We start from the raw sequence: 24080 nt of genomic DNA, 5'->3' as shown, positions 1-24080 counted from the left end.
ATATTATTCTTATGATTATTACAAAATTGAATTAATGTTTATAAATATTTAATTTTTTATATCTGTAATTTTTTATAAATTATTGAAATTTTCTATTGTGTGTTTTCATAATAACCATTTTATACATGTTAATGGATTATTTTATAGATATAAGAAAGATCCATGGATGTGGGATTTGGATTGGTCTGTTCAAGAATTAAAATTCTGTAAAACAATATCAAAGGAAAAAAAAAATCAAAAATCTTTAAAAAGTCAAAGTGATAATTTTACAAATGAGGTTTGTTTTATTTAAATTTATAAATTATATTCTTAATTGCATTCAGAATAATTTTTAAAATCATCCAGGATTATAAGTATAAATAAGAATAAAACTATACTTAAACATTGAATTTAAGAAAGTTATAAATTTTTATCAATTTTTTAAATAAATTATAACTATTTAATATAGTATTTTTTTAAACAACATAATTATTTTAAACTCGTAGGCACAGAAAACCTTACACACACTGTTTCTAGCAAACAAATTAATGAGCACAAACATTTTCGGCCGTTTTGAAAGGCCTTCTTCAGGTGCACTGAGGATGGTTGGAAAGTCGGATAGCAAATGTTTACGTGACGTCATTGTTTATGAGGGGTTTCCTCTTACAAGTGACGTCATAGCAGAGAAGGTTTAAACGAAATTGACTTTGGAAAATATTTTAAGATTAGCCAAGCTGCGTGAACTATTGTCGAAGATATGCGAATTGTGAAAGGCGGAAAAAAGGAAAAGAAAAGGAAATAGAAAGAAAAAGGAAAAAGAAACCTGATAAATTTAGAAAATGCATGAGAGAACGAAATGGACAAGGAGAGGGTGGACTGGCCTATTCAATTAAGGGGGTTATCGAGGAGTGACCGCCAAGCAGGGAAGAGAAATATTTCCTTTTCTTTTCCTTTTTTCCGCCTTTCACAATTCGCATATCTTCGACAATAGTTCACGCAGCTTGGCTAATCTTAAAATATTTTCCAAGGTCAATTTTCGTTTAAACCTTCTCTGCTATGATGTCACTTGTAAGAGGAAACCCCTCATAAACAATGACGTCACGTAAACATTTGCTATCCGACTTTCCAACCATCCTCAGTGCACCTGAAGAAGGCCTTTCAAAATGGCCGAAAACGTTTGTGCTCATTAATTTGTTTGCTAGAAACAGCGTGTGTAAGGTTTTCTGTGCCTACGAGTTTAAATTAGTTCTAGCTTTTTGTGCAGAGATAATTATTTTAATTTAAGTGAGAGATTTAAAATTAGGATTTAAAAAATAAACAAGTAAAACGGCAAAACCGTATTTGGAACAAGACTATGTCTCGGAGACTCACTACTAAATGGGATCACTTTGATGCTCAAGGTGGATCTAGTTTTCATTCTCCAATCTTCTTTGGTATCACTGGTTTTGAGTGCAATTATTCAAACTTTGCCGGCCACAACCACGAGGTTGTCCACAATGCATTTTCGGTGAAATTAACTTATTCAATGTAGAAATTTCTTTCTGTTGCATGTCACCCAGGTTGAATTTTTGTCGATGCTTAACAAAAATTTCCCATTTTTGAAAAAAAAATAATCTTTGCTATTGTATCGTCCGAAATTATTTTTTTATTTTGCACAAACAATACTGGGTTGCGTCCTACCTTGTCTGTTGACCTCGACCACATGTTGTGTGTCTTTTGTTCTGCCAGTAAAAATTAACTGAGAAACTGATAATTTACTTAATTTGGATCAGCTACGCAATATTTACAATAGTGTTGAGATATAATATAAATCCAAGATCGGCATGGCTGTCAAATCGAAAGGTTAACTAAATGGAATTAAAAGATGTCTCTCCTTGTTAGAGTTTAGGAGCAAAGTGAAATCAAAGGGCAAAGGTCACGCGGTGGCGCCCTCTGCCCTACACATCAAATTTTTATTGGTCCCATGATTTTACTATACTAGATAATGTTAAAAAAAACCCACTTGTAACGACATAAAACCCTGATTTAACGTCATATTTGAAGCAGTCCCAAATTTACAAAATTAGATTACAAATTTTATTTAACATAGAAGATACTACATGTTCATTCCTAAGGTCAGAGTTCACTTGAGGTTTCACTGTGGGTGGTACTCTCCTTACCTGAGTTCGATGGGGTGAGGTGCCTGTTTTGCCTGTTTGTAGAAGAGGGTCGCCATTTTGTATTTTGTTTTAGCTCGGTTCTCAGTCCACTGACTACCTACAAGTCTGGATTTTTTTTATGCGCAAATGATTTGGGCACCTAATACTCTGTGCCAAATATCAACTCTTGACATGTACTCCTTCATACCTCCAAGCTGGTAATATAAATGGCAGTACGATTTTATAGACAACACACAGTCTTGTCAATAAGATATTTAAAGAAATTTCAAGTGCTCAAAACATGTTGGAGTATTTTTATTTATTTATTACTTAAATAACATTTCTTAATAATAACGTACATTTTTGTACTAATTTCACTACTAATATCACTACTAATTTCATAAATTTCAGCTGCTTTGGACAACTTAATTAGATTTCAAAACTATAAAAAAAAAGTTTTGGCAATAATTTATTTTATAATTTTTAAAATGTTAAATTCAAAATTTTTAGAATAACATATTTTTATGAATTTGGTGTTTTAGCCTATCAAGTCATACTAGGTATTGCCCATAATGACCAACTGTATGACGTAGTGCTTATGTCATTTTGGGTAAAATTTACATTTATTTGATTTCTGCAAACTTTCTTTTGACTGCAATCTCTTGCAAGCATTCAGCAGTAGTTGACCATCATAGTTGCATTCCATTTTCCTTGGTACATCTTTTCCATTTCCTTAATGTCTTAGTGGAATTTCTCACCTTGCTCTTTACTAAGATCATCATGATTTTCTGGAAAGTATTTTATATGTTAATACAAAAAGTAAATTTTGACATTTCTGTTGAGCCGAGTTCTTTAAAGTCATCAAGCAGTGTCTCAATAAATGTTTTGTAATTGGGTTCATTGTAGTTTCCTAGAAAATTTTCAGCAACATTTCTAAAGCTTTTCCATATCTTCTTCTCATTTCTGTTTGTCAAATCTTCATATTCATTATTTTGCATAAGTTTACAGATCTGAGGACTGAGAAATGCCATCCTTGAACTTTTCTTAGGATATACTGGGAAACTTAGAATACAGATATTTGAAGCATTCCTCATCATTGTTGAGAACTTTACAAATTGCTACATTAACTGCAGTTTAATATGGAAAAATGAAAGCAACTTTATTTGGCTTGATCAATAGTTTATGTATGATATTTTTTGAGCTAGGAAGTAGTTCTTTTGTTTTTGGCCAGATCCTAACACTTCATTGTTCTTTGTTTTACTACTACATTCACAAAGAAAGCAAGACATTTTTATATAGTCAGACTTGTGAGATAAGCTTAGGGCCAGGGGTTAATCCCTTCTGACCACTTACAGGCACAGGTTGTTAAAACTTGTTGTCGGATGGCTATAGGAGGGCAAAATTGAGTGGAGAAGTCGCGTGGGCAAGTTGACAGGAGTTCTTTTTGGTGGCTAAGACAGGTGGACAAATTGAACAATTAACAAAAGAAAGTTTATTATACAACTAAACCTACGTTACATATAACTAAACCTAAGGTTAGATGCGGTTAAATGAGGTTACATATACACTCCTATGGAGTGGATTGACAAAAGGTTCTATCAGCTTGCGTGCTGACCGAATGACCTAGCTCTGTCGCTACTTCCGTTGAGAGTGAGTTTACAAAAATTTATAGCTACCTCAATATTTGTTGCTCAAATTAAATGACGTTCGTTTGATCGGAGAGAGAGAAATTTGGGGAGGATTGGCGATTGTATGGCAGGTCTTCTTTCCGTTGACTTGCATGGACTGGGACAGTCCGTTTGTGGAGGTCCGCTGAACTTGGCACCTAATTGTTGTTTACTCTCAGCACTAATTAATTTATTCACCTTCCTTCAGACATTGTATAGGATGACTGCCCGGAACTTTGGTGTCTCCACCTTTTATGCCTGGTGCCTGGGAAAATGATCACATGATCGACTATTGACATGTTGAAGGTTAATTCCCAGGTGTGAGCATAGGTTTCTTCCATTGACTTCGATGATGTTTGATTGCAGCTGTCCCTCTTTCACAATGAGATGTTTTCTTTTTGACATCTTGTTGTTAAAATTCCTCTCTGTTTGTTTATAGAGAACATCATTTGGTCTGTTCTAGTGCGGTGTTTTTTCTAACAATCACATTAAGAAATTAAATTACAAAGTCGTAATTTTGTGCGAAATTCGCTCATTCCTTTGCTCAGGCCCACGAATAGACCCACAGGCTCACAGACTGTTGCCCAAGAAACATGTCTACTTTAAAATTTTCACAAATCAACCAACCATGGTCTTCATATTTTATATTCTTCTGAAGACATTTCAAGTTTTCATAGATCTTGTTCAAGTGCAGAGTGAGCTACAGGTATGCTTTCTTTTAATGAGTCAATAAAATGTTTCCATTTAACTATTTTTTATATTATACCATAAACTTCACGAGCTCATTAATGTTAAAACAAAATACCATTGAATTTTCTCCTCTATTAAACTATGGTATAATATATTTTTTTCAGTGTCAGTATCAAGAAAACTACAGACTAGATGCTAACAGATGTTTCGTTTTTACTCTTACCACTGTGTCCTTGAACATTATATAAACAAAAGCAGCAGTTATCATGGTGGTTCTTTGGTTCCCTGAACACCATTCAAATGGCAAATGGCATTGAATTTTTTTATATCATTTTTCTATATCCTTAGTCTTTCCATATATAACCAATACACTTTATGTGGAGCCTATGGTTTGTCCTGATCACCTAATCTAACACTAAAATAAGCACAGACATTTTTGTCAAATTCTGTGATGTTTTCTCTGTTCTTACTGATTACATAACTTCCACAAATGTAACAAAATATATCTGGACAGTTTAAACTTTTACAGGTATTCATTTTATGGAAACAAGGCACAACAAAATCAAGAAGAATCATGCTTGAACAAAGAAAGCACTCAAATAAACCAGTCTCTATCAAGTTAACAAATTTAGAAGTAACACAGCATTACCAGACAATATTGCAGGCACAAATATTTGTAACCAATTCATAGCTTACCTTTCATATATGATGCTACAGAATTAAAGAAAAAAACCATATGTGTTATAAAAAACTAATGGAATTTTTGAAATCAGCACAAAAAAAGGGCATTAAAAAATACTAATTTATACCAAAATATCAATTTTTGGTGCAGACTGGTGTAATTGGATAAGTGAAACAAAATTTAAATATTGTATTGGATGATCTGATGATTACAATCCATCATATCTTTCTACATGAAGAAGCTTTTTTTTCATTGAACAGATGTAATTAATAGTATTATTATTTTGATACTTAATGCAGTTTAGGCAGTTCTGTTGCAAATATTCTATTTTTTGTATTTTATAGTTATATCTACAATGAAATTGCTAACTAAAATAAGATGAAAAAATTGTATAAAAAATGACTGAAATAATGCTTTTTAAACTGTATTGGAGTAAAGTGACATGTTTTCAGTGACAGCTTCCAAGGTACAGTATACAGTGGGTGATCGGTTAACAAACACATGTTTGGATAATGAACACTTCGCAGAACATACAGAAAAAGAAGTGACATAAAATAGTGAATACCGATTGGTCTTCCCTTGTCTCTGGATGACAATTCGAAACTTTTTGGAGCTCTGGAGACGTTGACATCGACACTCAACCTGATACTGATCAGATAGTATTCCTTTGAATTTTGAAACTCTCTCTTGTAATTCCAGTTTTTTGTTTACCTTTCTGACAAATAATTTTTTATAGTCTTCGCAAGACTGTCGGGTGGGTACTTGTTAAGTTTTGTGTCGGTTTTTATTTACAAAAGGTGAGAGTTTAACTGTCCCATCGAATATTCGTTAATGTTTTAATAGCAAATTTCAAATTTTATCAGGGCTTTGCATTTAAATAATTTTTTGTGTGCTAGTTGATTTCTGTTTTCTGAATTTTTGTAAGTGTTTTTTTGAACTTATTATTTAAAAAAGAAACTGATAATAATATGGAGCATAAAAAGAATGGAGTGTCAAGAACTGTGCTCACCATAGAAACCAAGCAAGAGATGATAGCCAAGGTAGAGAGTGGGCAGAAGGTGTCTGATGTTGCTAGGCAGTATGGCTTGAACAGGTCTACAGTAAACACAATCTTAGCTATGAAAGATATATCAAGAAGTCTCAAGCAATTGAAGATCTTTTGACGAAGTGGAGGATGTCAGAACAACAGGCATCCAAATGGGATCCAAACCAGAATGAGGTTAATAGGCTTGGAGATCTCTACAATTACAATGCTATTAATTACTTCTGAAAAATCCTGTAGAAGAGAGAAAAGCAATTGACATTAGACAGATTTCTTAACCCTCCTCCACAAATGGAAAAAACATCTAATAAAAATGCAAGACCGTGTATATATGTATTTTTATTATTACATATATACTTTCTTACTATGTTTATTTATATTTTTTATTTTTTGGAGTCTCCAGAATGAATTAATCAAATTCCCATAAAAACCTATGGTAAGTTGATAATCGGTTAACGAACAATTTGGATAGTGAACAAAGTCTTGGAATGGATTATGTTTGTTAACTGATCACCCACTGTATATTATGGGGTGGATTAAGTGACAGTTTTACTTTTGTTTTAGCTATTTTTTTCAAGGTTTATGCTGCTGAGGGTAATACATAAAAGATTACAGTAATATTGCTTTAAATAAATGTCAAAGATAATTTATAAAATAGTTTTATGAAATAATTTCATGCATTTTAAAAATATTTCAAATAAATCAAAGGCATTATTGTAGGACTAACGTTTAGATATTATCTATTTTTAATTTATACATTTTATATATTGAAATTTAGCCAGTCTATATAGGGATAGAAACATTGTATTTTATACTTTCTATGCATGTGAAACAGGTTTTTTTATACTGTTGAATTAAATTACTAGACAGTATATAGCTTAACTTTTAAAATTGATATAATTTAACTTTTCAAAAAGGTAATTGTACATTATACTATCAGTGTGTTATAATACTTTATATAATTAAAATATGTTTCTTCCATTTATGTAGGTAAGTGATGATGAATTGTTATTAGTTGAAAAAATTCAAGATATTCTTCAAACTGCTAATTATTTACCAAAAATAAGACCATTTCTTCCTGGTTATCCTTTGTAAGTTCATAAAATATTAAAATTCTTGAAATTAGAAATAATTAGTTAATTAAAATACGATTGCAGAAAATATTTTTTTCACAAGCTGGTTTTAATTCCAGACTATACTTAACTACAGTAAGACTCCGCTTAACGCAGGGAATGCATTCCTAGACGACAAAGCGCTAAACAAAACAGCATTAAATAAGGTTATTTTAACACAGAATAAATAAGGAAAGGGGACACGTGACTGAAAATAAACAGATTTTATTTTAATTTTAAGTTGTATTATTATGCAAATTAATATAAAAATATGTTAAATAACACACAAACATATGCAAACAGAAATGTAAAGTTCATTTTTTGTGACAAAGGTCCTGGCTTTTCTGAATTTCTTGTTTTTGTGATAAAGTTGTATAGTTACATTTATTGCTTTCTTTTTCTTGTTTAAGCAAATGTTGGTAGCAGAAGATCACATTCAAAATGCCTTGTCTTGCTTTTGCACTTTTTTCAAAATCTGGATCATTTGCTACAATTTGATCAACGATTTCAGTTATCATTACCAAATTTTTACTAAGGAAATCTGTAGAGAAATTTTTTGGGTTCTTTGTTTTCAGAATCTCTATTTTCCAGTTCTACGTGAATTCCTTGTTCTGCCAGTTCTTGAAGGTTGAAATTTGGTAAGGCTCTCACCAGAAACCTGCAGTAACTTCTCAATATTCTGCTTGTCTACATCTCCTAGTCCTGCTGTATTGATTAGGTTGACAATTCGGTTGACCTAACGATACAGCGATAGGCTATTCTCGTTGAGAATTCTTGGATACCTTCAGTCATAACTTCTTCCACACTTCATTCATGCATTTATCAGTTAATTCTTGCTAAGAGAAGTCAATATTGCCTATGGTATACATGATGTTCTAATTTTTCCAAAATTGCACTAAACAAACATAGATTTAAGGGAAGTACTGCAAAAGGTGACACACAGTTTTAAGACAATTTTAATGCTGAATCCAATGATGCAATTCCTAATTTCCTAATATTCCAATCATAGAATAAAGTCTATTGTACTAAAACTGTTTACATAGGAATAAATCTAAATACGGAATTTTCAAGAATTTTTTAACTCAATATCTGTCTTAATTTTGAATATGAATCATTGTCAAACAAAATGAATTTTATTAGAAAACTCGTGGTAACACAGTTTGCAATATTTCTGTATAATATTTTTAAAATAAGAACATTGTTATTTGCACTTTTAATAGAATCTTTAGGTATAACTTCTGACTGCTTTAATCAATTTAAAATCTGATTACATCACTGGATTTATTATTAAAAATGCATTAAAACAATTTGTCACAAGATATGGGGTTACCACTTGAAATTTTAACATTACAGTTATTTTGACTATTATAGTTCAAAGATCAGTTTATTAAAATAGTGTACAAAAATGTAGTTTTTGCATTAATTAATATATTCAAAGTTTGAAATTTGTATCTATTAGGAGATAAAAGCCTGATACAGAACTTTTTGTGATACACCGTATACATTCTATATAAATTTAGAAGTGGTGTTAAATTAATTTATTCAAATTCTTATAGGTGGTATAGAGAATTATGTGAAAAACCTAAAAAAGATGGAAAACATGATGAATGGATATTTGGTCCTGTTCTGATTAGTACTCAAGTAAGTGTTGATTATAAAATAAAATTATTTATTTATTAATAGCCAAAAACTATTATATATTTTATGTTATCTATAGATTCTTTTTTAAAAATGTAAATAAAAATATTTTTAATAGATTTATTGATTAAATTTAAAATCTTGTTATATGAAAATTATGTAAATATTTGGATGACAGAATCTTACGATTTATTAAATGAATATTTAGTTTTAAAACGATTGTATAAATGTTAAATCTCAGCAAGTTTTAATTACTTGGAATCAATATTAGATCTAAAATTGATTTTTAAGAAATTTTTATATGAGCAACTGACAACTGATTTTTTGTGGCATATTCTCATTTTCAGTAATGTCATACCATTCATTATCTTCTAGTTTTTTTTATAACTTTTTAACTACACCAGATAAATGTTGCACAGTAATATTTAATATAGTAAAATCACTTTTTCATATGCAAAAAATTTTATTTTTATGTTTAATCCATATTAATCTAAAGTGATTTGAACTAAAGATGGGAACGTTTGACTGCAATTGAGAAGGGTTCAATTGCAAAAAGTTCTCTTTGTTTCCAAGAATTTAGGCTAGGTATTTGAATATTTCTCAGGGTATGACCCTTATGAACTCACACAACAGCAAACAGCTAATTTGAGTAGTAAGAACTAGAGTCTTGCTTTTCCATTGGATTTTCTAATTGCATTGCTATAATACACAGACCACATTATTTCATGTTATGGCTTCTCAAGAAATTATAATACTCTAATTAATCATTAACTTTAATCTTTGTAATTAACAAAACAATGTATTAATCAATTTTTTTTTTTTTTGAATGCTCAGTACTAGTTACCCAACTAATCCATGCAAGGCAAATTGACATCACTTTGTTACATTATTCTTATTGTATTCAACAAATTGTATTTGTTGGAAACAAATATAATTTGTTCTTTTGAACTTGATTCTTAAAACTATTCAATTCTGCCTCAGGTTAATTCCAACAATATCTAATATTAACAAAGACCTTATATCTCCTTGTCTCATCATGTGACCTATGTTTCTCTGATAAGGTTATAAATCATTCTCAGAATACAATATGTCTTGCTCTGTAATGACTATTATATCTGGAAGTGATATTTTACAGAAAAATTGTTAATTTTGCCTTACATATTTAACAAAAAAATTGTTACCATATGTCATTATTATTTTATTTATAATCTATTCAGAAATTTTTCTAGCTTTTTTTTATACAATAATATTTAGCTAACTATTTTTTACATTACTTTTATTGTTTATATGGGCTTTATTTCTTAGTTGAATATTATTAAGGATTTTACATTTCAAAGATGATTTGATTTTTCTGTGATGAAAAGAAAGAATTGTGATATTAAGTAAATCAGTTATGCTACATGTATTAGTTTAATTATATTTATTAAAAGCATAAGACAAATATTACATTTATCTAATATTTCAGAGAAAGTTAAAATTTATAGTTATTATTTCACAAAATGACTATGTGAGAACTGTATTTTGTATTTACTTTTTTATTAAGCGTGATTATAATTTGAAAGCTCTTTTAACAAAATCAGATATGTGATAAAAAATTATATTATCGTATTTTAATTTTTTAATATCATATGATTGATTTTTTTCTACCAGTTTTTATTGAAATTTTAAAAAATTATTTAAATTCTATTTTTTTTAAATAAAATGTTCATTTTTCTAGATAAGATCAGTTCCAAAATTACTGCGTTTAATCTGGGACAATTTTCCTTTACATTATGATAAAAAGCATGGCTGGGGCTATTTGGTTCCAGATTTGTGTGGTCCAGTAGAAATTTATTCTGAAAATCGGGATAATATGTTTCCGATAAAGTAAGATATATATTTATTAAATTGTAATTAATAGTGATAATACTAAACTAGAGAATAAAGAGAAAAGAAATACAAAGAAAATATAAAAATATTTACAGTAGAGTCCCGGAAACTTAACTCCTGATAAATTCTGTAAAACTTGTTGTCATTTTTAAAAAACTACATGTAATCTAATTTTTATCTTGATAACTGAACACTAGAGTCAACTAAGTTATCATTCTTCACTGGCAACACTTGATAATAGCATCAATTCCACATGTTAACAAAGAATATTACCATTTTTCTAAGGTACTACACCAAAACACTGTGACATAAATATCACTAATCTGAAAGTAGTTACTAAATAGACAATATTTTTATAAATTAAAATTTAACTACAAGTAGAAATAGTCAATATTGACACACAGTTAATATGTATATGATTTTGCAAATATAATACCTTTATGAAAATTCTGCTATTTAGACTACTATCATTGCTATGCCACAAAACTTGTCATTTTCTCAGTTCACATTAAGTTGAGTTTGAGGGACTCTATTGTAATACTAAATATTAATTATTTTTTGAATTGCTTTAAGTCACTAATTGAATGTTGTTTAAATTATTTAATATATGTAGATATGCTGCTGTCTATTAATAATTTTAATAGTAGTTTAGAATATTCCACTCAGAAATAAGTGTTTGTAAGGCAAAATTTAAATATACAAAAATTTTAATAAATATTTATTTTGTCAATGGAACTATGATCTGAAAATTTGCATTCAATTAAATATAATCACATAAAAAATGCTGAATTAATTTTATTGATTTATTTTTATTAAATTAATGAAATACTTTTTATATTTAAAGTAATAAATTATCTATTATCTTGTAAATAATCTTCATTTTATAATAGTTATTGCTGTCATAATTTTAATTATTACATTTAGTACAATGAAATGATAATCTTAACTTAATAATTGTGATATAGTATTGTTTAAGTGTGAGTAATAAAATATAACATGGCCGACAGTTATTTACATTTAATAAAATACAATAAATATAAGTATAACTTTTAACAAAGATAAAACCTTTGCTTCAGTCATTTCCTTCTGTTGTTCACACCATCAGCAGTTCATAAAAAAACACAAAACTTATGAAGATGACCTTCTTTGGTAGGCTACAGCCTCTGCAGTAAAAAATGTAAAATATGATAAAAGTGTCCTCTGGTGCTCCTGCCACGGTCACAACAATACTTTTAAGTATAAGTAATAAAATTTAACATGGCTGATGGTTACTTACGTTTATACAATATGTATTTGGTAAAATACAATAAATATAATAACCATCGGCCATGTTAAATTTTATTACTTATACTTAAATGTATTGTTGTGACTGTGGCAGGAGCACCAGAGGACACTTTTATCATATTGTACATTTTTTACTGTAGAGGCTGTAGTCTACAAAGGAAGGTTATCTCCATAAGTTTTGTGTTTTTTATGAACTGCTGATGGTGTGAATGACAGAAGGAAATGACTGAAGCAAAGGTTTTATCTTTGTTAACAGTTGTACTGATATTTATTGTATTTTATTAAATAGTTTTGTTTGTTTTTAAATTTATTAATTTAAAAAAGAAATACTATTTTTATGTTTAAATTTTGGATGTTTTTTTTAAAATCAATGTAAAAAATTTTAAAATTATTGAAAATTATTAATTATTGGTTAAAAAAGGGTTTATCAGAATTTATGATTTATTGGCCATTACATTTTAATTCTCTTACTTCAATGAATTTATAAAAGTTTATTACTAAAATTGTTATCTTTAAATTACAGAGAGCTTTTAGAAAAAATTATTTTTAAAGCTGTACAATTACCAAATGTTGAACACGTAACTTCAGCAGAATTTGAAAATATTTGGAAAAAGGTGGTAGAACCAAAAGAATCATACAGAGAAAGAGAATTGCAATGGAGTCTTATACTAGGCAAAGATTTAACTAAAGTAATAAATTTTGAATAGTTTAAGTAAATTAGTGAATTTTTTTAATTTAATATTTTTACTCCAAGTCATTTATTACAGTGATTTCTCATTAATCATATTTTTATTTACTTGCAGGAAAATTTTAGTTTTATAAATCATGAAAAATTTTCTTTTAATTGTATTATTATTTTTCATTACTGATTTATTGAACTATGTTATTGGGCTATTTTTATAGCGATTAAAAATTAACTACAGTGAAATGTTGTATACGTATAACGAATGCCAGTTTTAACAAAATTTTTGGTACAACAAATATATCTTGAATCCCCCAGCAATTTCCTATTCATCTCAATGCAAAAATGTTTCAGTTTAATGAATACTGTTATAACAAAAATTTTAGTTTAATGTAATAAAAATTCTGTTTATTGTGAAAGAATAGTTTTATTATAACAAAATCGATAAATACATAAGTCATTCATTATTAGTAAATGATGAAAACAGTCTGACAATATTAATTTTAATATCTAGTTCAACTGGAAATGCTAATTTTAATCCATAATTATGGTTTTGTTTTGATGCTATTACTCTACAGTTTATTTCTTTCTAAGTTTACAAGAAAAATGGAGAAAAACAAAAAACAAAAGCAGGTTTCTTTGGAAGAAAAGAATAAAATTTTAGATAATGTGCAAAAAAGGAATTAAACAAAAAGATGTACCTGACAACCTACTGGAATGCTGGAATCTGGATTTTATCAAAAAATCTTTGATTAAAAAAAAAACACATGCAAAAATTAAACTTCTTTTAGCAGAAAATAATAGCTTCAAGCAGAAATAACAATTAGAGTTGCAGGATTCCAGCTAATCAGTACTGCTATATCATTATTTTAGTTTTTTGCTCATGATATTTTTTCATAGTTTTTTTAATTACAGATTAAATTTTATTTTAATCTAATATAACTTCTATTCTGAAAATGTGAAATTTGGTTCCATATAAATACTAATAGATAAATTGCATTTTTAAAAACTTTCTTACTTCAAAATTTAAGCGATATTTCTATTGTCAATAAATTTCTTTTATCTTTGCATTTTTTACTGTATTTCAATATAATGAAATTTCAGTTTAATGAAAAAATTTCCATGGTTCCCTCAATTTCATTCTACTGACATTTCACTGTATAAAGAAATTTGGCATTAGAGATAGGCAGTACAGTAGAGCATCGATTATCTGATTTAATTGGGGACTGGGGTTGGTCGGATAACTGAAAAGTCGGATAACCGAAAAGTATGAAAAAATACATTATTAGTATAGTGTGTTAGGCCTGGTTTAAATACTAACCTCCCTTTCATGGTCGAGCAAGTGCTGCCAGCTAAAACATGCAAAAATTTAACAAAAATAATATTAAAGTAGCCAAGACATAACCAAATATTGTAGTGCCACATCACTAGCAGACATTTGAATTTGCCGACTAGAATGCGGTCAGTTAACCAATAAGTCTGTTAATCGGGGGTCAGATAATCGATGCTCTACTCACTAACTAATCACAGGATTACCATCCTGTGATTAGTTAGTGTAAAACTTTGTGATTAATCAATGATTAGTTTAATTAATAATTTAGAAATATGTAAAGAAAAGTTTGACTTTGATTGTGATATTGCCTATTTTTAATGTTAAACTTATTAATGATTCCTAATTCATAAAAAGTTATTTGTTAAATAAAATTTAGTAGGTTTATTTTCAGTTAAATTTATGTTTATGATTGTTATTAATATTCCAAGTAATGCTTTACTCGAACTGTAATTTATAAATGTATTACATATGATTACATCAAACTGTAATTTATATGTATTACATATGCCTGTTGATCAGCAGCAGTGAGTCTCCTATTAGCTTTGAAGCTGTGAACTTTAAACTAGCAGCTACAGGCCTAGAAGTAGCTAGCTGTCCTGTTGAACAATCTCCAACAGGCACTTCACACATTTTTAGATTCAAAAACCATGCATAGCTTGTAACATAGAGGAATATATAGTTATCATCTACGGAGCCACAATGCAGATGTAAGGCTGAGTACAATGGGTGTTGCCTGATATCCCAAGAAGATTGTTTGTGACATCCATTTTACCATCCAGATATCTTCCAGTCCTTGGCATTCCATCTTGGCATTGGCAGATATTCTTTAGTTGAATTAGTCATGGTATTCAGACAAGTAAACCCTACTGAGATAATGCAGTATAGATTACCAAGATCTGTATCATAACAAGGTGGACAGGAGTGACTATTATTATTTCTATTATAATAACAAAAAACTAAGAATTTTAGATAAATACAGTAGTGGGTTTGATTGGACCTGGCAACCTGAAAAGAACTGCCAATACCTGTACATTTTATACAGCTATACCAAGGTATACCAGTCTTTAATGTTTTTTACATCTTGTTCATACTCTTTTCTGAAGTTTAGCTGAGTCATAATTGGTGGTTTACATTTCATAAAATCACAGATAATGCTGAGGTTTCTTCTGCAAAGAAGGCATACTGGCAGTTGCAGTGTTGCTTTTTCATAGTCTGTGCAATGTTATGGTAAAAAATTCTAGGAATCAGCTTAAATTATGTGACAAATTGAAAGTTTTTATCTAACAATTTTTGTCTAATAAATGTTTATATTCAGAGAAACACTTTATGAGCACTCTCTACAATCAGTTTATATGAATTTTTATTATTGGGCTAATATCAAACTAATCTCACAAAATTTTTACAGGACTAGATTTCTGTTCTCTTTGTAATGCTGTTTTAACATGTGCAGCATATGCAGTAAAACCTTGTTAACTGGAATTGCACAGTACTGAATATTTTTTGTTTTGAACAGAATTTTTTAAACAGAAAATCACTCTGTTCCGAAGAAATTTTTTTGGTTTATACAGATTTCCATTTTGTTCATGATCTTTTTTTGTCAGATTTTTTTGTGTATGTTTTATTTGAAGATAATGCAAGAAAATCACTGGCACTTTAAATATTTTGACAGTATGTTTTTCTTATATCTTCTGTTAAGTCTGCTACTGTACCTTCAACTGGCAAAGATGGATTTTGTTCTTTCAATTGACATATACATTAAGAAGTACAGTATTTCTTTAGCTTGTTCTTATAAATATAATTCTTTCTTATTATTTTTAAAATAACATTGAGGTGATTTGTTTGGCTCAGTGTTCAGAAAATTCAGAGAATGTTAAATAAAAACTTAAGAATAGAACAAAGCTGAATAAAAACTTTTAAAATTTAAACATTTAAACATTTTGTTTTTTTATAATTTCAAATAGATTATAACAGTTTAAATGTAACATGTTATATTTCAAATAGAATGTAACATGTTATATTGTAATGAACTTGAAACTATTTTCTTTCTTGTTTGTAGTCTAATGAAAATTAGCTTCATTCTTATTCTGGGAAAGACTGTAGATATATTTCTAAGATTATTTGGAGCATATTATTTTGATTTTGATGATTATTTAGCTAAAATCAGTAATTAAAATTTTAATTTGAAATAACTGCAACAATTTTGATTTATTTAAGTAATTAATTATGATAATTCTCTATAACTATTATAAAAATTCACAAAACTTGGCACCCTCTTTATAATTGTATAAAAAATGTTAGCTTATTGAAATAAACAGTGATTTAATTAATTTATTTGCGTGTGTAATTAATCACAGATGTTTCTTAGTTAAAGTATATTTTTAAACTATTTATAGTGTAAATTGTGTTTATTTCAATTGTAAATATGTCAAAATTTCATAGTAGATACAAGTTACATAGATGAATTTTTAACTGAAAATAATTAAAATATTTCAGAATATTGTTTTTCATCATGGGAATGGACCTTTTGATGATGATTGTATTCAGGGATGTCGGTTTTTTCGTTTACCACACAAGGTAAATAGTTATATTATTGCTTTATTAATTTTTAAGGATTGTTTTGAAATAAAGATGTATTTGCATGAAACAACATATCCTAATACTTAATCAAAGAAAACATATATTGTATAGTTCCTGGTTGCATTAGATAAGATTAGCAACTGCTCTGGTTCACTGTCATTAGTTTGAATTTACTATAAAGAGTTGAAAGCAAAAACATTTATAATTATAAAATTACCGCATATTTCCGCAGATATGACGATAGTTGAATCATAAAAAAAGGCCCCCAAAATCCGGGGTTGTCTTATAGGACAGATACAAAAAAATTAGATTGAAATTTATATAAATTAAAACCATTATAAAAAAATGGATAAACCATAATTATTTACTAGTAGAGAGTAGGGCATGTCCACAAAATAGAATAGTCTATACGACGTTTTTGTGAATAGTCAAGGTCATTACCCGAATGCCCAAATCAGTGCAAACATTTGCAACAATAACAAGGCAGAAAATAAAATTTGTTTATTCGAAAAATTATGAATAGGACATAATTTTGTATATGCTATACAGTATTATTATGCAGATGATGGTCACTGATCTAAACTAAATTCATAGGCCATTGATAGTTTGGGGGTCATCTTATAGGACAGATATATGCTAAAACTATAAAACTATGACGAAAATTTATACCTCGTCTTATCTGAAGGTCATCTTATCTGTGGAAATATATGGTAATTTCAAATTTTAATTCTAAAACAGTATATATTATTAAATATAAAATAAACTTTTTATTTTGCTCATGAATCACTCTAAAGTTTTATATTCATTTAACTTTACAAGATGTTTAATAGCACTTACAAAGGAACTGTTGGAGTGTCTTTTAATAAAATTTAGTTAATAATTATGTTAAAAGTATACAAACAATACATTACACAGACAATTACTTAAAAAATAAACCTTAGTTACGGGAACACTATAGCTCAAAACTAGTTTTAATCTCTCAAATTATTGCTGGATTTAATAATTAAAAAAAGTCACACTAACATGTTGAGTTTACACAAGTTCTTTGGTTGTTTTTGTTTTCTAATTTTTAATTTTATCAAGTTTATTAAACTAAAGAATTTATAAAAGTTATTTTAAAATAATTGATTTTTCATTATTTAAGAAATTTTTCTATTTAATTTTTATCAATTGCTATTAATTTAAAGGACGGTCCTCATAAACGAGTTGGTAATCCATTGTCAAAAGATTTTCTAATTAAGATATCTGATGGTACCCTTCAAGCTTATGATAGTGGATATGCTGAAAAAGCATTAAAATTTAGTAAGATGATATCTTATTGGAAGAATTCTCATAAAAGAATAGAGTAAGTATTTTTAAAACATTTTTGATAGTTAAAATTTTTATGTTTAATATAAAATAAATTTGTTTTGTTAGCTGAAAACTTTCTGATAGAAAACATGATCATTTTCAAACTAACACATCACTATAAGTTTGTTAAATATGTTTTTCAACAATCTGAATAAGCATTAGTAGAGTATGAACTTAAGTCTAGATTTAAAGGAAATATATTTTTGTTGAAAGTTTTATATGATAATATTTCCTGTTATAAAACATTTCAAATGTAAAACCAAAATTTCTAGAAATTTTGAATGCTGGAACTTTTAGTACTTTTTTGTTTTAGTTTCCTACTACATACTGGCATTTCATCTCCAATTAAAATATCTTGATTGGTAAAAAGATTAAGGCACTCAAATAATCTCACTGAACTGTAAGACTTTGATATTAGTATGGATAAATCCGAACAGGGTTCAAATGTAACAGATGTATGTCTACAATGACAACATTTTAATGTTCTTTTCAATCGTCCTTGTAACAACAGATTATGCATACGTATGATGATACTTGGCAACTTGAACAGAAACCTCACTTTAACTATTTATTGATAGACACACAAACAATATTTACATTAATAATACACAGAAGAAAATCACTTTGATAGGATCTCAAGATTAGCCATCAATTCAGTACATTACTACACTGACAAAAAGAAATTATCATGACATTAAAATTTGAACTCTTCTTGTTTTTATATGTCAGCACTGCCTCTCAACTGCATTGCTATAAACCCAAGATGACATTCTCCTTGAAATATAAAATTTCAACATGAAAGATAGACATATAAACTCAAATATTAAATGTATGGTTAGAGAAGTGTAAATTAAAAATACAAGTTCAGTCATTGTCTAGAGGAAATTTACAAAGCTTTGTAATTGATTGTCTGAATAATCCACCAGCTGATTTTATTGATGATATTCTTAACACAGTTATCATGCATGGAAAAACTTCTACAATGCATTTTCTAAATGCCATTTTAGTGATGGTAAGTGCTCTTTTCTGATCAATACTAAGTCTCCAATCTTAAGATTATCTTGTTGGAAAAATCATTTTGGTTGTTGTTGCAATCACTCATAAATAGACAGCAGATTTTAGGCAAATGCCTATTTTTTCTCTTGGCATATACATGGCCAAGATTTTGTATTAACACTTTTCATGAACATTTAGACCGAAATAATAGTATTTTATAATGCCTAAAATGCCTAATTTGACATTACTGCTTATTTTTGCCTAAAACAAAGTTTAGTCTGTTTTCATATTTTTAAAATGTTTTTAATTTTTCATTTCGTTTTCTTCAAAGATTTACTTTGATTCTTAACATACTGTATTGCTTACATTCCAAGGCTGTTAAAATCTCCCTCCATCATATCTTCCAAAAACAGCAATTAGCCACACCTAGTCTTTTGTCACCAAGTCATAAAATCCCAACTTCTGCTAGAATAACAGGCTGACAGTCTACTGCAAATCAGTTTTATTTTTGTCTTTGAAGTACAGTAATACCCCAAACTTATGCAATAGGTGGGATTGAGTAATAACCATGTAAGTCAAATTTGCTTAAATTGGGGTATAATTCCACATATAAATATATACAAATTATTTTTTTTAATTCAGGCCGGAGACTAAAGAAAACAATAATTTAGAAAAAAATGTTTAATAAAATCTTAGATAATACATATGTATAACAAATTATATTATTAAAATCATAAACTGAAGTTATTTTGATGTAGAAGACTTCATAAAATCTAACAAATTCATCTGACGGCTCAAAGATTTTTTCTCCTGCAAAATTTCCTCTTAGCATGCTAATAATTTTTTTATTTCTCATTTTGTAGAAGAAATGTGTTCTTCGTTGGAGTCTATATTTTCTAAAATTTGTAACCCATTTTCAATTGAACTGAGGCCTTCTGTCAAGTTTCCAACCGTCATTCGATCTTCTGATTGAACTGTGTCTAAAGAATTAAGTTCTTCAATGTCTTGCTCTTGCTCTTGCATTTCTATGAGCTCATCAATTGTCAGCTTCTGATTGTAGGAATCCAGCAGTTCTTGAACGTCATCACTATCCACTTCTAAATTCATTTGCTTGGCAAGATCGACAACTTCTTCAATCACATTACCAATTTCATCAGGCTCTGGCACTGATTCCACCTGCGTTTCAGTGGTGAAAAAAAAAGGACACAGTTTTTTTCAGATGCCATTTAAAGTTTTTTGCAAAACTTAATTCCAAGATTGTCCAATGATTCTTACTGCATGTAAAACATTGAATTGTTTCCAAAAGTCTTTAACAGAGAGCTCCTTGTTTTGTCTCATAGCTTCATGCAGATGTGCAAACAATCGTCTTGTGTAATAAGCTTTGAATGATTTGATGACTCCCTGATTCATCAGTTGAAGCAAGCTGGTTGTATTTGGTGGCAAAAATACAACTTTCATGCATGGGTCAAAATTAGTTAAAGTTGCAGAGAGATGACCTGGTGCATTGCCAATTACAATAGACCCCCTATAACACGGTAGATATGTTTATGTTATATGAATCCGTGTTGTACGAGTCACTTAAATACATGACCCAATCACAGTCCATGTATTTAAGTGACTTGTACAACACGGATTCATATAACATGGAACATATCTATCGTGTTATAGGGGGGTCTACTGTATTAGCATCACTTTAAATAGAATTTGTTTAGATTGGCAATAACATTCAACTTCAGGTATGAAGTGATGACCAAACCAGTCCTCAAAAAGGGAAGCTGTTACCAAGCTTTACGATTCGACTTCCAAATCACAGGCAAGTCAGCTTTAGATTTATTTTTCAATGCTCTTGGATTTTCCAAGCGATAAACTAAGAGAGTTTTTAACTTACAATCACCAGCTGCATTTGTGCCAACCATCACTGTCAATCGATCTTTGACAGCTTTAAAACCTGGAAAGGTTTTCTCTTTGCACGTGATTAAAGTTCTTTTAGGCATCTTTTTCCAGAACAGGCCAGTCTCATCTATGTTGAAAATGGTTTGGCTGGTATAGCCACCTTCGTCTATCATAGCTTTGAATTTCTCTGGATAGTAAGATGCAGCCTCTTTATCAGCACTTGCTGCCTCTCCACTTTCTGCAATGCTATGCCAATTACAGTGACTTTTGAATCAGCTGAACCAACTGTTACTAGCTTTAAACTCTTCATCTTTAGCCACCTTTCCAGCATTCTTTTTCAATCTCTCAAAAATCAGCTTAGCTTGAGAGCGCACTATGTTCTGATCAACAGGATAATTTTTCACATTTACTTGATTATCACACCATAATTTTAACATTGTTTCCATCTCAGCAATAATACTGTGACATTTATGAATGATGCTTGAATTTAAAGATTGAGCATTTTTCACAGCTTCGAGAATTTTTTCTTTACCTTTTATAGTTGTTCCGATCGTCAATTCTGGTAGATCAAACTTCTTTGCCAATTCACAAATTTTCACTTTTGTATCGAAGTCTTTAATAATGTTAACTTTACATTCCAAAGATAAAGTTTTTCTTTTCTTGTTTGATGCAGAAGAAGCAGTTCTACTTTGTTTGGATGACATAGTAGAGTCTCTCAAGTTTCCGTAGATATAACAAACACAGAAATAAATAACTCAAAATAAATTGTAGCTAAGCATTGATTCTGCGCAACATGTCTGAACATGTAAGCTAATAGTGTGGGGGGAGTGAGTAATCAAGAGTGGCACTCAAACAAAAGGCAAATCGACGAGATTTGAAAATCGCGTAACTCCAGGTTCATGTAAGTCAAGGTATCACTTGTGGATGAAATTGTAATGAAAATGCCAAAAGTTAAAACATTAAAGCTTCATTAATTTGACAATGGCTTCAAGAATTCCCTCATTACACATCAGATAGCAAGATTATTCTGTGCCATGTCTGTAATAAAGAGGTCAGTAAAAAAAATTATTTTCATAAATTAAAATATTACTTTGAATTACATATTGTGTGTCTATAGCAAAGTCTACATCACATTTCAGAAATGGACAGGAAAGAGTCACCCTCCCCACTAGTAAAATCTCCTAACATCTATTTTGAAGTCTGAATTTGAATCTTAACACAAGTTAGACATTTTCTAGATATATTGTCAAATGGTATCTCTAGCATTAAGTATCCAATACTTGAATGCATGCTTAAAGTAATTGAAGAATAGCATGTAAATGTGTAATGTGGAACTAAGAAATCAGCACTTGAGATAGTCATGTTTTGGCAAGATGGATAGGATGTTTCTGGTCCTTATGCATTTCTTCATGCTGGAGGCAACTGCCCACCCTGAATTCTTTGTCAATAAATGCTGAATCCATAATTTGGAAAAGAAGCTTACTTTTATTGGAAAGAGAAGGAGAGTTTTTCAATGAAGATATTTTAAACTGAAAGTTTTGAACACATTTAATTCAAAATTTAGGAGTGTGTTCAAGTTCATATCAGAAATTCAGATTTTCTTTCCTTCACTGGTACTTTATTGTTAGAAATGAATCAAAAACAAAATACTGTCTCTTGCTTCAGCTTGGAAAGAATAGAAAATTTATGTAAGAGATAAAGAATGTCACTTGTTTATGTCATTACAGTAGCTGAATTATTGATTTGGGATTTTCTCCTTTTCCCTACAAGAACTTCATCTATTTGTTCATGATGTGAAAGTTGTTGAGAAATACATTCTGGTACTGAGAGAAAAAGCGGTCCATTTCATCACAAGGGAAAACCATTCAACTGCTTCAGGGACAACCCTCTAGAAGCACAGTCTGCAAGATTCTTTTATCTTCAATTGGCTTCCAGTATTAGTTGTGTATTTTTGTAACTTTATGAACAACAAAGGGTTTCCAGCAATTGAGATGTGACAATAACCAGCAAAGGATGGTAATTGAATTGGTCCAGCACCAAATCTTGGAAAGTGATATTTCAAGACTTGACAAATGAAGTTGATGAGTTTAGCCAATGAAACAGCACTACAAAGTCAATAGTCAATCAAAGGAGAGAAGTGAATGTTAGAGGTGCAACCTTGGTTTTGGGTTTTGCTAGCAATTACTTTGAAAGACCATCCCTTGATATGGTGCACATGTAGACAACCACAGTATATACTTTTTCAAAAGCATCACTAAATTCATGTAATTCCATCACTTGGAATCAATTGTCATTGTGCAACAAGAATGTTTGCATTACATGGTGGATCACTTTGAAATTGTCTGCAAAACTCATGTTGTACAATGATGACTGATTCTGACTCTGCAAACTGCAGAACACAAAACAACTCTGTTGCAGAGTCTCCATTTTCATTTATGGTGCTTCCTAGAGGTAGCAGACAAAAAGACATTTGGATGCTGATAGTAGATGAAACTCAGACATTTACTTTATCAATAGGTGTACAATGCATACTTCTCAGGTAATAATTAACATAATTACAGTAATTTAAAATGGTAGCATTCTTTTCAGAATATTATACATTTCAATTTTCTAAACTATAATTATTATCAACAATTGTCATTTTATGTAATTAATACAATTAAATACTTTGCCATAAACAATTTATTTGATTGTAAATTTTTAGTTATTTAATTTTTATTTACGGATTATCTGTTATTTTTCAATTTTATATTTTGTCATTGGTCACTATCTTTAAATTTATCAGAAATTACCTTGCTGAATTGAATATGTTGTTTTTATTTCTGTTCAGTTTATTCTTAACTCAAATGGACTATACCAGTGTTTTTCAACTACTGGTCCATGAAAAAGTTTCACCAGTCTGCAGAAATATATTTGACCACTCTGAAGCTGGTGCAGTTGATTACAGGTGACATTTAAATAGTAATGTAGAGTTACTGTGCATAGTTTGCTACATACAGTAACTCTAGATAAGCATATATAAGCTTAATAAATAAAGCATAATTCATAGTCACATATAATTACTTTATACGTGTAAAATTATCTATAACTTTACTGGTCTGCAATGAGAAAAAAGTTGAAAACACTGGACTATAGATTATTAAGAATG

At 29.4% G+C, this 24080-nt stretch overlaps 1 protein-coding gene across 4 annotated transcripts in view; it reads left to right on the top strand.

Moving 5' to 3' along the window:
- Positions 1-24080, top strand: part of PolG1 (DNA polymerase gamma, catalytic subunit tam) — a 78337-nt gene that overhangs the window by 25739 nt on the left and 28518 nt on the right. For all 4 annotated transcript variants that reach the window (XR_010881547.1, XM_067276455.1, XM_067276456.1 and 1 more), the window contains exons 8-14: positions 148-277; positions 7189-7289; positions 8867-8951; positions 10666-10814; positions 12625-12790; positions 16610-16690; positions 17881-18038. Coding sequence is in view for 3 of the 4 variants with exons in the window: in XM_067276455.1 (XP_067132556.1) it covers positions 148-277; positions 7189-7289; positions 8867-8951; positions 10666-10814; positions 12625-12790; positions 16610-16690; positions 17881-18038 (870 nt within the window). In the remaining variant the exon portion in view is untranslated. The remainder of the gene's footprint in view (positions 1-147; positions 278-7188; positions 7290-8866; positions 8952-10665; positions 10815-12624; positions 12791-16609; positions 16691-17880; positions 18039-24080) is intronic.

The sequence above is a fragment of the Centruroides vittatus genome, unplaced genomic scaffold (genome assembly GCF_030686945.1).
Source record: "Centruroides vittatus isolate TY-2023 unplaced genomic scaffold, ASM3068694v2 contig_694, whole genome shotgun sequence".
Classification (NCBI taxonomy): Eukaryota; Metazoa; Arthropoda; class Arachnida; order Scorpiones; family Buthidae; genus Centruroides; species Centruroides vittatus.
This window is presented reverse-complemented; position numbering and strand designations above follow the sequence as displayed.